Source organism: Ammodytes marinus, assembly GCF_949987685.1.
Source record: "Ammodytes marinus genome assembly, chromosome: 20".
Classification (NCBI taxonomy): Eukaryota; Metazoa; Chordata; class Actinopteri; order Uranoscopiformes; family Ammodytidae; genus Ammodytes; species Ammodytes marinus.
Window position 1 is genome coordinate 24,847,796 of NC_137224.1, and position 14,338 is coordinate 24,862,133.

General features: G+C 42.1%; 1 protein-coding gene across 1 annotated transcript in view; it reads left to right on the top strand.

Moving 5' to 3' along the window:
- ryr2a (ryanodine receptor 2a (cardiac)) overlaps nucleotides 1-14,338 on the top strand; it is a gene marked incomplete at both ends in the record, with an annotated part of 671,945 nt that overhangs the window by 185,388 nt on the left and 472,219 nt on the right. The window contains 4 exons of the mRNA XM_080049015.1: nucleotides 409-650; nucleotides 2,520-2,712; nucleotides 3,289-3,493; nucleotides 5,978-6,082. Of these exons, the coding sequence (XP_079905141.1) occupies nucleotides 409-650; nucleotides 2,520-2,712; nucleotides 3,289-3,493; nucleotides 5,978-6,082 (745 nt within the window). The remainder of the gene's footprint in view (nucleotides 1-408; nucleotides 651-2,519; nucleotides 2,713-3,288; nucleotides 3,494-5,977; nucleotides 6,083-14,338) is intronic.

The window sequence follows — 14,338 nt, forward strand, 5'->3', positions numbered from 1 at the left end:
TTCAGAAAAACACAGGAAAGTATCCGCTCCGCTCTGAGGACTTCTTTTTACTGACTGTGCCTAGAGTCCGTACTGAATTGGGGAAAAGGGCATTTAGTCATGCTGCTCCATTTTCATGGAACCAGCTGCAAAATGCACTAAAACTTAAGGAGCTGTTTTCTCTAAACATGTTTAAGTCCATACTCAATGAAGCTGGCTCTTCTGTCTGTACATGCTTTGTTTGATGATGTTCTGACTGTGACTCTATTTATATGTTCTCTCTGTTGTTTTTAAATGATTGTCTGTAACTGTGGAACTGTGCTGCTGCCTGTCTTGGCCAGGACTCTCTTGTAAAAGAGATTTTTAATCTCAATGAGACTTCTCCTGGTTAAATAAAGGTTAAATAAATAAATAAAATCTTTCCAACAGCATGCGTCCCAACATCTTCCTGGGAGTGAGTGAGGGCTCTGCTCAGTACAGGAAGTGGTACTATGAGCTGATTGTGGACCAGGCCCTGCCGTTTGTCACAGCAGAGGCTACTCACCTCAGGTTGGGCTGGGCCAACACCAGTGGCTATTCCCCGTACCCCAGTGGGGGGGAGGGCTGGGGGGGGAACGGGGTGGGTGATGACCTCTACTCCTACGGCTTCGATGGTCTCCATCTCTGGTCAGGTGAGGTGTGTGTTTGTGTGTGTGTGTGTGTGTGGGGGGGGGGGTACTATTACAAGGTATGGATTAGGGCCCGACCGATATATCGGCCGGCCGATTATAGCACATATCCGAAGAATCGGCAATCGGCGATTTTTTTTGCCGTTTTTTTATTTTTTATTATTAATTTTTCAAACAATCATGTTGAGTGAGATGCATTGCTGCCCCGGAGGTAGCCTACATGCATAGCATTACAGTTATAGCCTATTTGTTACGGCTGGACAGGGAGGACACAGGCGCGGAGACAGTACCAGTTTAAGAAGGTTTATTTAACAAGAATCAGCTGGGGGTTGGGCCGGGATCCAGGGAAAGTCCAACTGTCCTGGGAGGGTTCCAGGGAGAGAACAACGGAGAATGTCCAGGGGCTTGGGTGAGAGCAAACCAGAGCAGGCGGGCAGAGGAGTCCGGGGGGAAGTGCTCGCTGGTGCAGGTTGGAGCCGATGGGGGAGTCAGACCGGGAGAGCTGTGGCAGAAAAAAACAACAAGAATGAGTACGAGGCAAAAATGCAAACGGAGCTGCAAACAAGTGATTGCTAGCAGCTGTGAGTGCTTGAACTGACTCCCACGCACCTGCTCCAACCCTGCAATAAACCAGACAAGCAGACGGGCAAAGGGCAAAAAACAAAACAGAGGCAAAGAGGCCCAGACAGAATCATGACACTATTAACAGCAGCAGCAGGTGTGTTGTAATACATTGGATTAATTCACACTTGACAGTTCCCCCTGACACCAATAGCAGAGTCATTGGTCATCTCTTGACTGTTAATAGTAATTGATATAATTTATATAGTGCTTTATTGGAGGTCATTCAAAGACACTTTGCATCATAGGTATAGAAAATCATACTTATAGAAAAAGAAAACAAAATACAGACAAATTAAAGATAAGGTTTGGAGTGGAGTCAGGTGTCATTATACTTTCTCATCTTATGATGTATGACAGGCTGATGTTATAATGTTGGGTCTTCTCCTGTGTTCTGAGTCCCAGGCTGTTCTCGCTGGTTCTGATTTTCCTATGCTTTGACCCCCAGATACAAGCTGGCTCTAAGGGTCCTGTGTTCTGACCCCCAGACTGTGTTCTAATCTAACTAGTTCTATCTTTCATTTGAATCTTATTAAAACCTTTTGAATTATAATATGTTGTATTTGATTTTGTTCAGAGTTACTTTCAAGTGTTTAGAACATTTGCTTTGCTTAATTGACCAAACCCGATCATTCTTTTACTAGTCCGACATTCGTTCTGGAATGTGTGGCTAGCTTTCAGGATTCTTACTGTTACAATATGTGTTGTTATGGTAGTTTCAGAGTGGAAAAAGTAAGTGGATCAGTTTACCCCACAGCTGGGGTAAAGTGAGCCACATGACACCTTTTTTTAAAACAATCATATTTTCACTGCCCTTTGTCTTGAAAAAAAATCTGCTAATGCCCATTTCTAGGAAACATCCTGAATTAATGGGAAATGTGTAAATTTGAGTGATAAATCATTTTAGCTCGCTTAGAGGGGAGCAAATGTAAAAAGTGGCTCAGATTACCCCGTTCTCCCCTATATTTTGGGGATTTTTAAAAAACATAATCGGCCGATTTAATCGTTATCGTAATTTTTCTCTGAAAATAATCGGCATCGGCACTCAAAAATCAATATTGGTCGGGCCCTAGTATGGATAGTACTTAAACTTCTATATAATAACCAGCTAAATAAATATGTCCATCTTTCTGTAACAGGTTAGGACAAGCTAATTTTCAAATTTTCAAGTCATACCATGAAAAGGATTCACTGTATGTGCTTTATCATAATGAGCACAAAGCAAACTAACAGTGTGTCTTGCCTGTGCAGGCTGCATTGCCCGGGCTGTTAACTCCCCCAATCAGCATCTTCTGAGAGCAGAGGATGTGGTGAGCTGCTGCCTGGACCTCAGTGTGCCCAGTATTTCCTTCAGGATCAATGGCCAACCGGTTCAGGGAATGTTTGAGAACTTCAACTCCGAAGGCCTCTTCTTTCCTGTGGCCAGCTTCTCTGCAGGAGTAAAGTCAGTGCTTCACTGAAAACATTTCACACAAAGATGAACATTCTGTTATTGTCTGATCCTCTTATGTCAGAGGGAATGTGTCTGATCTGTTTAATGGGGAAGACTGACTGTGTACCATGCTCTTTATAACACTTTCCTCCCTATCACTTTCATTCACCCTCTTGCCCTAATTCCACTTTTTAATTTAATCAGCTGACTATGGGAGTTTCTCTCTTTTAGCTTAATCCTATCATATTCACCCTAAAATGTCTGAGCCAATCACCTTGTTCCATTCAAAAGTTTAAAACCCTCCTTTCCACAGGTGTCCAGGCTCCAACACATCAAATATATTTTGATGTATCTAATTAGATAAAGCCTATCATGGGACTAGGTTATGTCCTATTTATGGCTAATGTTTAACCAAAAGAAGAAACTGAGACCTATTTTGCCCTGGTTTCTCCAAGTTGACAAACACACTCAATGGGTTTCGCTGGTTATATGGATTGCATCTTTCCATATTGGGAAAGAAAATGTCTAGATTTGGTCATGTTAAAATCTTCCTCTGTAAAGCATGGTCTTTCCTCCCTCACACTACAGGGTGCGCTTCCTGCTGGGCGGTCGTCATGGAGAGTTTAAGTTCCTCCCTCCTCCAGGCTACACAGCCTGCCATGAGGCGGTGCTGCCCAGGGAGAAGCTGAAGCTGGAGCCCTGTCAGGACCAGACTGCAGACACACACCTGCTGGGGCCAACCCTCACCTTGAGTCAGGCAGCATTCACACCCACACCTGTGGACACCAGCCAGGTACTGCCAACTTCCATTCATGAAGCTCAGACCCAAAGTCTTACATATTATAAATAATCATACAAATAACAGAAAATATGAAAACCATAAAAATGTGAAACAAATCTATCCATATTTTAATTATTTGCTATTCGATCCTGCTTCTGTTCTAAGCACCAGAGTTCATTTAACCCTACATTTTTTCATTTCATATCTCACAGGTGCTTTACTCTATCTTTTTCTTGACTTTGTTAATACATTTTTCCCGTATGACTTCATATAATTGTTTTCGGATTCCCTATTAATTTGCGCTTTTAAAAAATACAAATGTATCGGGGTCAATTTGACCCCAGTCAAAATCGTCCAATTCCGCCTATGCAGTTTTATTAGATGGAACTATTTATTGGGATCATGTTGGCCATGGATCCTAATTAAAAGTATCGCACACCATCAGGGGGGTTAGAGGAACTCTGTCCGTCATTTTAAAGGAGCAGACAGACACAAATCAGCAGACGGTGCAATATCTCCTCCTTTCACATGACAATATGAATTGAACATAGCATGAACCACATCTAAACACCATTCATTTTACATTTTGAACAAATTAAATAAAAATAAAAACTATTTAGACATTTTGGAAGTATGAACGATGGGGGGTTAATTATTATTTTATATTGAGATCAAAGGACTCTAGATGATCTCAACATACAGTATATGAATACGAAACAAATAATGTTTACTGAAATAACTTAAAACAAAATTAAACCAGATTAAAACAAGGGTAAAAAAAAGTCTGGATTGTACTAGTGATAAAAGCTGCAATTTGCAGCTTATAAGTACAATAAAGTGTATATCCATCGTATACAATATGCAATTTAAATGTTACCTTCAACAAATATAATCAGTTGTTTTTTTACTCGTATGGCATATTAGGGCCGTCAAAATGAGTGCTTTAACTAGGGCTGCAACTAACGATTATTTTGATAATCGATTATTCGATTAGTGGTTTGGTCCTCAAATGTATTGTTATGTCCCAAACACAACGATATTCAGTTAACTGTCATAAGAGGATTAAAGAAACCAGAACATTTTCACATTTGAGAAGCTGAAAACAGAGAATTAGAAAATGTTTTATTAAAAAATTACTCAAAACGATTATCTAAATAGTTGGCCATTCATTTAATAATCGATTAACAATCGATTATTCGATTAATCCTCGCAGCTCTAGTGATAATGCAGGGTGATTAATTACTGGAATGAATGCTTTAATTTTTTTAATGCAATTAACGCATGCCCAGACTGTCCCACCCCGTGCTTCCCCCCCGCTCCACACTACACTCACTCTAACGTTGTTGTGGCTGAACTTAATTGCGCGCGGCCAAACATAGCAGCACGCTAGCCTATGTTTCTAACTGCTAGCGGCCACGTCTGTGTCACGAGCGGCAGTTGCTGTCGGTAGCAACAGGAGACTGTTGTTTCACCCGGTAGTCCATTTAGGATTGGTAGGATGGGGGTTAAAGCTATTTTTACTTAATTCCAGCAGTTGTTTATTCAAAATACTTTTTCAAAATCTGCTTAAGAGCTAGCCTGGAAATCCAGACCCATATCTAGAACGATAGAGGGTCTGGCCACGATCAATAGTAATTAACAACTCAAGGGGCGGCTCCTACTCGTGCATTTCAAATGCCAGTGCACGCAATTGGATAGCACTACAACCAGTCAGAGCAATGAACAAGGTGATGTATTAAGCCCCGTTCGTTTAGCGAACAGCGGGATTAACTGTTATATTAAACTTCTGCTGTGGTCGGTCGGCAAAACAGAACATTCCTCTTTATTGAAAGATTTGAGTGGCGTCTTCCAAATCGTAAAGGGTCGAGGCCAAAGCCGTCTCAAACTCAAACAACATATCCTCGGCCATCTTTGATGTTTACTATCACGGCTTCGACGCAGCACTGTCGTTATCCGGTTACGTCCACCCCTGAGCACGCCTGAGCACCATACATGGGCTATGGCCCGCCCATATCAGATAGAACGATTTGATTGGTAGCTCAGGATTTCTTGACATATTTAATGAGCTTCAATGGAGAGTGTCCAGACCAACAGGCGCAGCAAATTTAATTTGCCAGCGCCTCGCTGCAGGTCTGGATTTCCAGGCTACTTAAGAGCCGCTTTTCCCAGTGATTCTTTTTATTCACGTCTTTTGCTTTAAATTAAAACAAATTTTGATTTTGATTAATAGAAACATTTTAATTTTATAAATCAAAACCAAAAAAAACACATAAATATACTGTACATTTTGGAGCTTTTTAATTATACTAGTAAAGGAAGACATGTCATGGAAGCAACTAAGACAACAATCTCAAAATTGACCAGTGCTTGAACATTTTTTTTTGTAATTAATTTCATGTCCTTTTCTTTGAATTAAAACATAGAGGGTAGAGCCAGAGGGTTGGCTTAGGGTTATGATTTAAGGGACATTGTTTGTGTTTCCATGTGTTTGTGTAGATTGTGCTACCACCTCACTTGGAGAGGATCAGAGAGAAACTGGCAGAGAATATCCATGAACTGTGGGTGATGAACAAGATCGAACTGGGCTGGACATATGGTGCAGTGAGTATCGGACAGACATCTCAACACTGCATGCAAAACTGCCCTTTCATACAACTTCATCAAGGCCTCCCAAAATTAGAAATAAATGTTTAGCATGTTCTGAGTGCAACCCTTGAAACAAAACCTAACAATCCCATTTCAAAACAGTTTTTAGCATCAAACCAATACACACATGCACCTTTTGAATGACTCTTTTCTAGCAGAAGCAACACACAGATGTGCTTTATGCAAAACACAGCTGTTTTCAGTACTTTGGAAAATATTCCTGATATCCAGTCTAAATGACATAATTATGGAGCTATTGTGTAGTTGGGCTGGGCTCTCTGCCCAGGCTCCTATATTGTTAGGCCATGATCTATAACATGGTCCACTAGTGACCCTGTCTCTATAGTAGACCATGTTGCCTCCTTTGTCCTTGTCCTCCTGCTGCTCTCTCTTGTCCTCTTCCCCTGACTCTTACGCGCCCCACACACATCCTGCGTCTACCTCTGGAGCGCGTCGCGTTACCTTACTGCTGCCTCTCTCGGACTTTTCTCGGACACACATGCAACGTCTCAGCAGCCGCTGCTTCTAAAAGCCCTATCTTTCTACATAGAGTTTTCATCGATAATTCCCATCAAAAATGAAGTTCTTTCATGTCATCTATGATGCATATGATTTATATTGAGTCTGGACAGTAATCCGTGCGCCCCATTGCCATTTTTTTTCTTTTTTTTTGCCATATGTTCGCTTGTTGGAAGTTTTATTTTGAAGGGGACACACCAGGAAATGGTGAAACTACAGCGAAAGCTTCCAGTATGAAGTCAATAGGACTCTCAGCAGAGTATTTCAAAAATCACTTTATTGATTTATACGGGAGAGAGAGAGGGGGGTGTGGTCGGGGAAGAAGAAGGCCGCAGACACAGATAGAGCAACGGAAAACTGTTGCGCTCATCATGATCTTTTTTATTTCTTCACTATATTGGATCTCTATATGTCATTTATCCAAAAATGAAATGCCAGAACTAATTGAAAATTAGGTTTTAAATCCCTCGGATTTTGATTGCACAATTAAATCGTGAAATAAAGGGATTATTCGCGTATACGACTGAGGGATGTTTTATTTTGAAATAAACACACCGGGTAAACGTGTAACTAGAGTGAATGCTGCTGGTATGACTGTCAGCAGAGTATTTCTCTATCAGTTAAAGCACAGAGACGCGAGAGAGACGCGCTGCTCTCAGAAAAAAATAGGCGAGCCTCCTGAGGTGAAGGGGAGCGTCGCTGCAGACGTGCCTCCGACGCGCCTCAGCAGTGCGTCTGAGGTTGGATGTGTGCTCGGTCTACGTTGATTTCACGGTCTGTGACAAAAAGTCAGACGCAGACGCGAGGTAGACGCGCAGTAGAGGTAGGATGTGTGTGGGGCGCGTTACTGTCTCACAAGGAAGCTGAGCTCACCAGGGGCCTCATTTATAAAGCTTTGCGTGGGATTCACGTGGAAGCTGGCGTACGGAAGAAATGTAGGATGTACGTGCGAACAAAAATATTCTGATTTATAAAACAGTGCGCACTCACGTCCTACGCCTGTTTCCCTTTATAAATCACAATCCACTCTAAATGTGGCGCAGCCTTTGCGGGCTTCACGTAACGCCCATATTTACCCATACATAGTCATTGACACGCCCGAATTAATATCATTTACTGAGTGCATGAAGGCGGTAGTGACAATCGCCGAATGAAAGGGAAATGGAAAAATAGACTCCACACGGTGTGGATCACTGCGGTCACGCCGAAGTACCCGTTGGAGAAGTGGCGACCAGGGAAAATTTAGTTTGGTGGCACAGTGTGAGGGTAAAGGCGTCAGAGTGCAGTCTGTGGCGATCTCTGTGAACGCTGTGGTCGAAATAAAAAGAAGCGATCCGACATAAAAGTGGACGCAAAAAAGTGCATATCCTCACACAGCAGTGTTTGTGCCACGAGCGGGGGACACTGAGACCCCCCATGAGATACAGATTCGGAGAATTCATCCCGGTGCAGTGACGGGCGGCGGAGGGTTAATAATAAACTTCACAGTCCCTTTCAAAACACAGTTACGACGTGCTTAAACACAAAGAAAAACACATAGATAAAACGGACTAAAAGCCGCGAAAAATTAGCACAGTATGTGATGTACAGTAGGCTTATGATTAGTGTGTGGAACTGTGCACTCCTGTCTGCCTGACTGAGGCATCGAGAACAGCGTCAGTGTAAAAGTAATACGCTGTATTACACCTCAATATTATCAGAATGAATCCAATAACATGCAGATAGGTTATTCTTTAATAGCCTAACTGCAGAGCTTATTCAAACGTTTTTTTTTTTTTTTTTTGCACTCATATATCTCCGTTTGTAGGCTATTTAAGATCCTAATTCGTTTAGTTTTTGTTGGTATCACTCCATGGAAAAAATCCGTGGAGGCATTTTTTTTATTAGTTGTAAGAATGGCTTCATCTGTTTTGCAAAGGAACTCCATATATGATAGACCTACATGGCTTATAATAGGCCTATATCTGGATTCATTTTACACAAACACATTCGTTCTCGCACTTCATACATGTGCCGCACATCTTCCCGTCAAGTTTGCTTTTTATAAATCCCAATGTTTGCGTAGAAATTTGCGTTCGCCCTCTTCTGGGCGTACGCCACGTTTATAAATGAGGCCCCTGAAGTCTATTTGTAGCACTACAGTTTTTGCCTCATGCTTAAACACTAAAAGTGGTTGCTAGGTCCAAAGCATCACAACCTCTAACTTTGGGGACCATGCCCTAAACACAAGCACCAACCGTACAAACACAATAAGTGCTTTGCACTGTTTGACATTCTTCAACATACTTCTTGCAAAACACTACACACTGTTTTTTTGGGAAAACACATCTATTTAAAATACGAAACACAACCAAACTTGGAAAATCACACACCCACACACAGAGCCGGCCCAAGCCTTCATGGGGCCCTAAGCGGAATATGATCAGGGGGCCCTTCTCCAATGATAGTCAGCCCAAATAATTTACCTTTGTTAAATGCCATTCACACACCCAGTGTTTTCTGTTTAGTGCCTCAAATCTGCATCTTGGTGAAAATAGTGTAGATAAATAAAAAATATAATAGATGAATGCTAATAAATAGCCGAGATCCAGGCCCTCCTAGATTTTCTTTTGCTTTTTAAAGACAAATGCATGAATCTGGTGCACTTTGAGAGGAAAATTAAGAGGCTAAATCTAAGGAATTTTGTGTGAACAAATAATTTGGAGACCTGGGTCTGATGAATTTGAAGCTATTGAAGAAAGACACATGGATTTTCCATAAAAATATCAATTTAAAATAAAATATTATGGAGGGTCCTCTGGGTTGGGCTTGGAGCTGTTTTTCTTTTACTGGACATACAGTGCCTTGCAAAAGTATTCATACCCCTTGAAATTTTCCACATTTTGTCACATTAAAACCACACACGTACATTTATTTTACTGGGATTTCATGTGATAGACCAACACACAGTGGTGCATCATTGTGAAGTGGAATGAAAATGAAATATGGTTTTAATTTTTTTTTAGAAATTAAAAACTGAAAAGCGTGGCGTGCAAAAGTATTCAGCCCCCCTGAGTCAATACGTTGTAGAACCACCTATCGCTGCAATAACAGCTGCAAGTCTATTGGGGTATGTCTCCACCAGCTTTGCCCATCTAGAGACTGATATTTTTGCCCATTCTTCTTTGCAAAATAGCTCAAGCTTCAGATTCAGCATCAGATTGGATGGAGAGCGTCTGTCAACAGCAATTTTCAAGTCTTTCCAGATATTCTCAATTGTATTTAGGTCTGGACTTTGACTGGGCCATTCTAACACATGACTATGCTTTGATCTAAAGCATTCCATAGTAGATCTGGTTGTATGTTTAGGGTATTTAACCTTCTGGAAGGTGAACCTCTGCCCCAGTCTCAAGTCTTTTGCAGACTGTAACAGGTTTTTCTGTCCTGTATTTGACTCGTTCCATCTTCCCATCAACTCTGACCAGCTTCCCTGTACCTGCTGAAGAAAAGAACCCCCAACGCATGATGCTGCCACCACCATGTTTCACAGTGGGGATGGTGTGTATAGGGTGATGTGCAGTGTTAGTTTCCCACCACACATTGCACTTTGCGTTAAGGCCAAACATTTCCTTTTTGGTCTCATCTGACCAGAGCACCTTCCTCCAACCCTTGCCACAAACCATGCGGGGGACACAGCATATTCAGATGAGACCAAACTTGAAGTTTTTGGCCTCAATGCAAAATGCAATGTGTGGCGGAAACTAACACTGCACATCACCCTATACACACCATCCCTACCGTGAAACATGGTGGTGGCAGCATCATGCTTTGGGGGTCCTGTTCTTCAGCAGGGACAGGGAAGCTGGTTAGAGTTGATGGGAAAATGGATGGATCCAAATACAGGACAGAAAACCTGTTAGAGTCTGCAAAAGACTTGAGACTGGGGTGGAGGTTCACCTTCCAGAGGGACAACTAGCCTAAACATACAGCCAGATCTACTATGGAATGGTTTAAATCAAAGCATAGTCATGTGTTTGAATGGTCCAGTCAAAGTCCAGAACTCAATACAATTGAGAATCTCTGGAAAGACTTGAAAATTGCTGTTCACAGATGCTCTCCATCCAATCTGATGCTGAATCTGAAGCTCAAGCTATTTTTTAAAGAAGAATGGACAAAATATATCAGTCTGTAGATGAGCAAAGCTGGTAGAGAAATACTCCAAATAGATTTGCAGCTGTAATTGCAGTGATAGGTGGTTCTACAAAGCATTGACTCAGGGGGGCTGAATACTTTTGCACGCCACACTTTTCAGTTTTTTATTTATAAAAAAAATTAAAACCACGTTTCATTTTCAGTCCACTTCACAATTATGCACCACTGTGTGTTGGTCTATCACATAAAATCCCAATAAAATAAATGTACCTGTGTGGTTATAACGTGACTAAATGTTGAAAATTTCAAAGGGTATGAATATTTTTGCAAGGCACTGTATTTCTCTGTAATATAATGAATGCATTTAAATGCAGTGAGAGGAACGAAGCAGAAGAACTCTGTCCACCTATCCCTTTTTTCACAGACGAGGCTGAAATAGGCTATAGACTATACACAGTGCATGGGCAACTGGAACCCCATGTCCAAATGTTTTTAAATAAACTCAATACACAATGTGCATGGATGTGAACATGACATGATCAGTTACCCTTGGATTACCTCCCAGATGAACTGATTAAATTATTAGGCTATTCATTTTCTAGACAAAAACATTGTAGTCCTTGTTTTTGTCGACGTAATTTTTTATTTTTTGCTGATGCTGTTGGAGTGATAGTGTGCAGTGAGAAAGACCAGCAGACAGATAGACAAAGAGAGGCAGAGAAGTCTTTATTTTCGGAATTTTGCTTGCTCACGAGCTGAACAGCTGATCGGACCAGCTGTTTGAGACGGAGATGAAAACAAAAGTGAAACTGAAGGTGGAACAGTCATAGTTAAATGAATAGGCTAAATATTGTAACCAAACACAATAGTGTGTTCTGTTATCTGCGTTAATAGCCTTCAGTAGCTAGTGTCGCCCTCCACTCCTGGAAATAAATGAAGTAATTTTCCAAACTTAAAAAAAACGGTTTTCGTTTATTGATTTATCCTAAACGGATATGATTTACTAACCGGCTACACGTGTACTCGTGTACACCCCTAATGCTTACACACATGTTGCCGCAGTGTTGTCCGTGTGCGAGTCATGCCCTGCGTTCCAATACCCATACTTTATGCTATTAAGTGTGGTAGTGTACATCTGGACGAGATGTTTAGTGTTGAAATCAGCATGCTATTTGGGCGATTCTGACCCACAATCCAGTGCGCACCAGAAGTGACGTCAAATTGATGGAGCCTCCGTATGAAAACAACCGGGGATACGACGGATATAAAAGCAGGAGGCAAGATCAAGGTGCAATGTTATGATGAAATAAATAAGTAAAGGTATGTCCCAATTGTATACCTACTGCATCCTAACTACCGTACTTTTCGGACTACAAGCTGCGACTTTTTTCAACTGAAACTGAAACTGAAACTTTAACTTTTTTTTTTTTTTTTTTTTTTTTTTTCAACTTTAACTCTATGGGCTCTATGACCTGTCCGCGCCCACCTTTAAGTGGTGGGCTCCAGCATGGGCTCCAGCTGTGAAAGCTGGAGGCCGGAAAAGAGTGAGACAGGTGGTAAGAGAGACAGAACGAGAGCGAGACAGTTTGCGCAAGGGAAGTTATGGAAAAGAAACGTAGACATGCATATGATGCAGCTTTTAAGCTAAAGGCAATCAATCTGGCTGTAAAAGAAGGCAATAGAGCTGCTGCACGTAGTCTTGCCATAAACGAGTCAATGGTGAGACGTTGGAGATGCCAGCGGGATGAACTGTCTCAATGCAAAAAGTCTAGAAAAGCTTTCAGAGGTTATAAACGCAGATGGCCCGAACTTGAAGACTGTCTTGAAGATTGGTTGAACACACAGCGAGCAGACGGCCGAGGTGTTTCCACCGTGCAGATTCGACTGAAAGCTAAAACAGTCGCCACCGAACTGAAAATTGAAAATTTTACAGGAGGACCATCCTGGTGTTTCAGATTCATGAAACGAACGGGACTGTCCATCAGGGTGCGGACGACTGTGTGTCAGCAACTCCCTCCCGACTACCAGGAAAAAATAACAAACTTCGGCGAATTCACTCAAAGAAAGATAGAGGAATATTCCATCGGACCGGCCCAGATCATAAATATGGATGAAGTGCCTTTGACATTTGACCTGCCTCTCAGTAGGACTGTTAACAAGAAAGGTGAATCGTCTATCACGTTGAGAACCACTGGCCACGAGAGAACGAATTTCACTTGTGTTCTTGCCTGCACAGCATCTGGATTAAAGCTTCCGCCAATGGTGATTTTTAAACGGATTACAATGCCAAAAGAACAGATCCCGAACGGCATCTCCGTAAAAGTCAACAAGAAAGGGTGGATGATGGAAAGCGTAATGAAGGAGTGGCTGAATGAGTGCTACGTCAAGCGCCCTGGAGGATTCTTTCGCAAAAAAAAAGCTTTGCTCGTTTTGGACAGCATGAGGGCACATATTACAGATTCTGTTAAAGCAGCCATCAAGAGCTTAAACTCGATTCCAGCTGTGATTCCTGGGGGCACAACGAAGCATCTGCAGCCACTCGACATCAGTGTCAATCGTGCGTTCAAAGTGGCACTACGCGTTCAGTGGGAGGTGTGGATGACTAGCGGCGATAAATCATTCACCAAAACTGGTCGCATGCGAAAAGCAACTTTCGCTCAAGTTTGCAAGTGGATCCTGATAGCGTGGAGGAGTGTCAAAACATCCACGATCACCAACGGGTTCCGAAAGGCTGGACTGCTGCGTGATGAAGAGGAGGACGCCGCCACAGGCTCAGCTGAGGCCATCCTGAGCCTGTTCGTTTCCGACAGTGAAGAAGAGGAGTTCGTTGGTTTTGAGAGCGACAACGAAGGAGAGAGGAGAGAGGCTGACGAAGCCATCCTGAGCCTGTTCGTTTCCGACACTGAAGATGAGGACTTTGGTGGTTTTAGTACGCAGGAAGAAGACGGAGATGAGGATGAATGACTTGACTTTTCTGGTTACAGCCGTGTAATGCACCTTAGCCTAAAAGATGAAGACTAGGATTAATGACTTTTCTGGTAGGCTGATTACCGTATAGGGATATATTTTAAGCAGCCGTGTTGCTGCAACTTTAGGCTTACGCGCTTACTGTCGTGTTACAGGCACTTTATTTTGCACTTTAAAAAAAAGACATTTAATTTAGCCATTGATGTTGCCTCGTCAAGCGCTGTAAGCTTTGTTTTTTGTTATGTTATTATTACTGTAGGCTATAATGTAGATCAGTGGTTTAAACCACTGCTGTAGCCTAGATCACTGCCGGTAGGCCTATGTGCGCTGGGAGCGCACCGTTTAAGTTTGAAACTTGAAAAGTTTACAGTACAGTTTACACAGCACAGTATATGTTCTGTAGCTACTATTGCACTAAATGGTAACACTTGAATACGTTATGCAAATATGCAGCTTGTTTGTTGAAATGTTAATAAATGGGAGCATCTCAAGCAGCCATCTCTGTCCCGACAATCCCCTCTGTGCACGAGCTCTTAGCGGCTTATACCCCGGTGCGCTTTATAGTCCGGAAAGTACGGTAGATTCATTTTATGA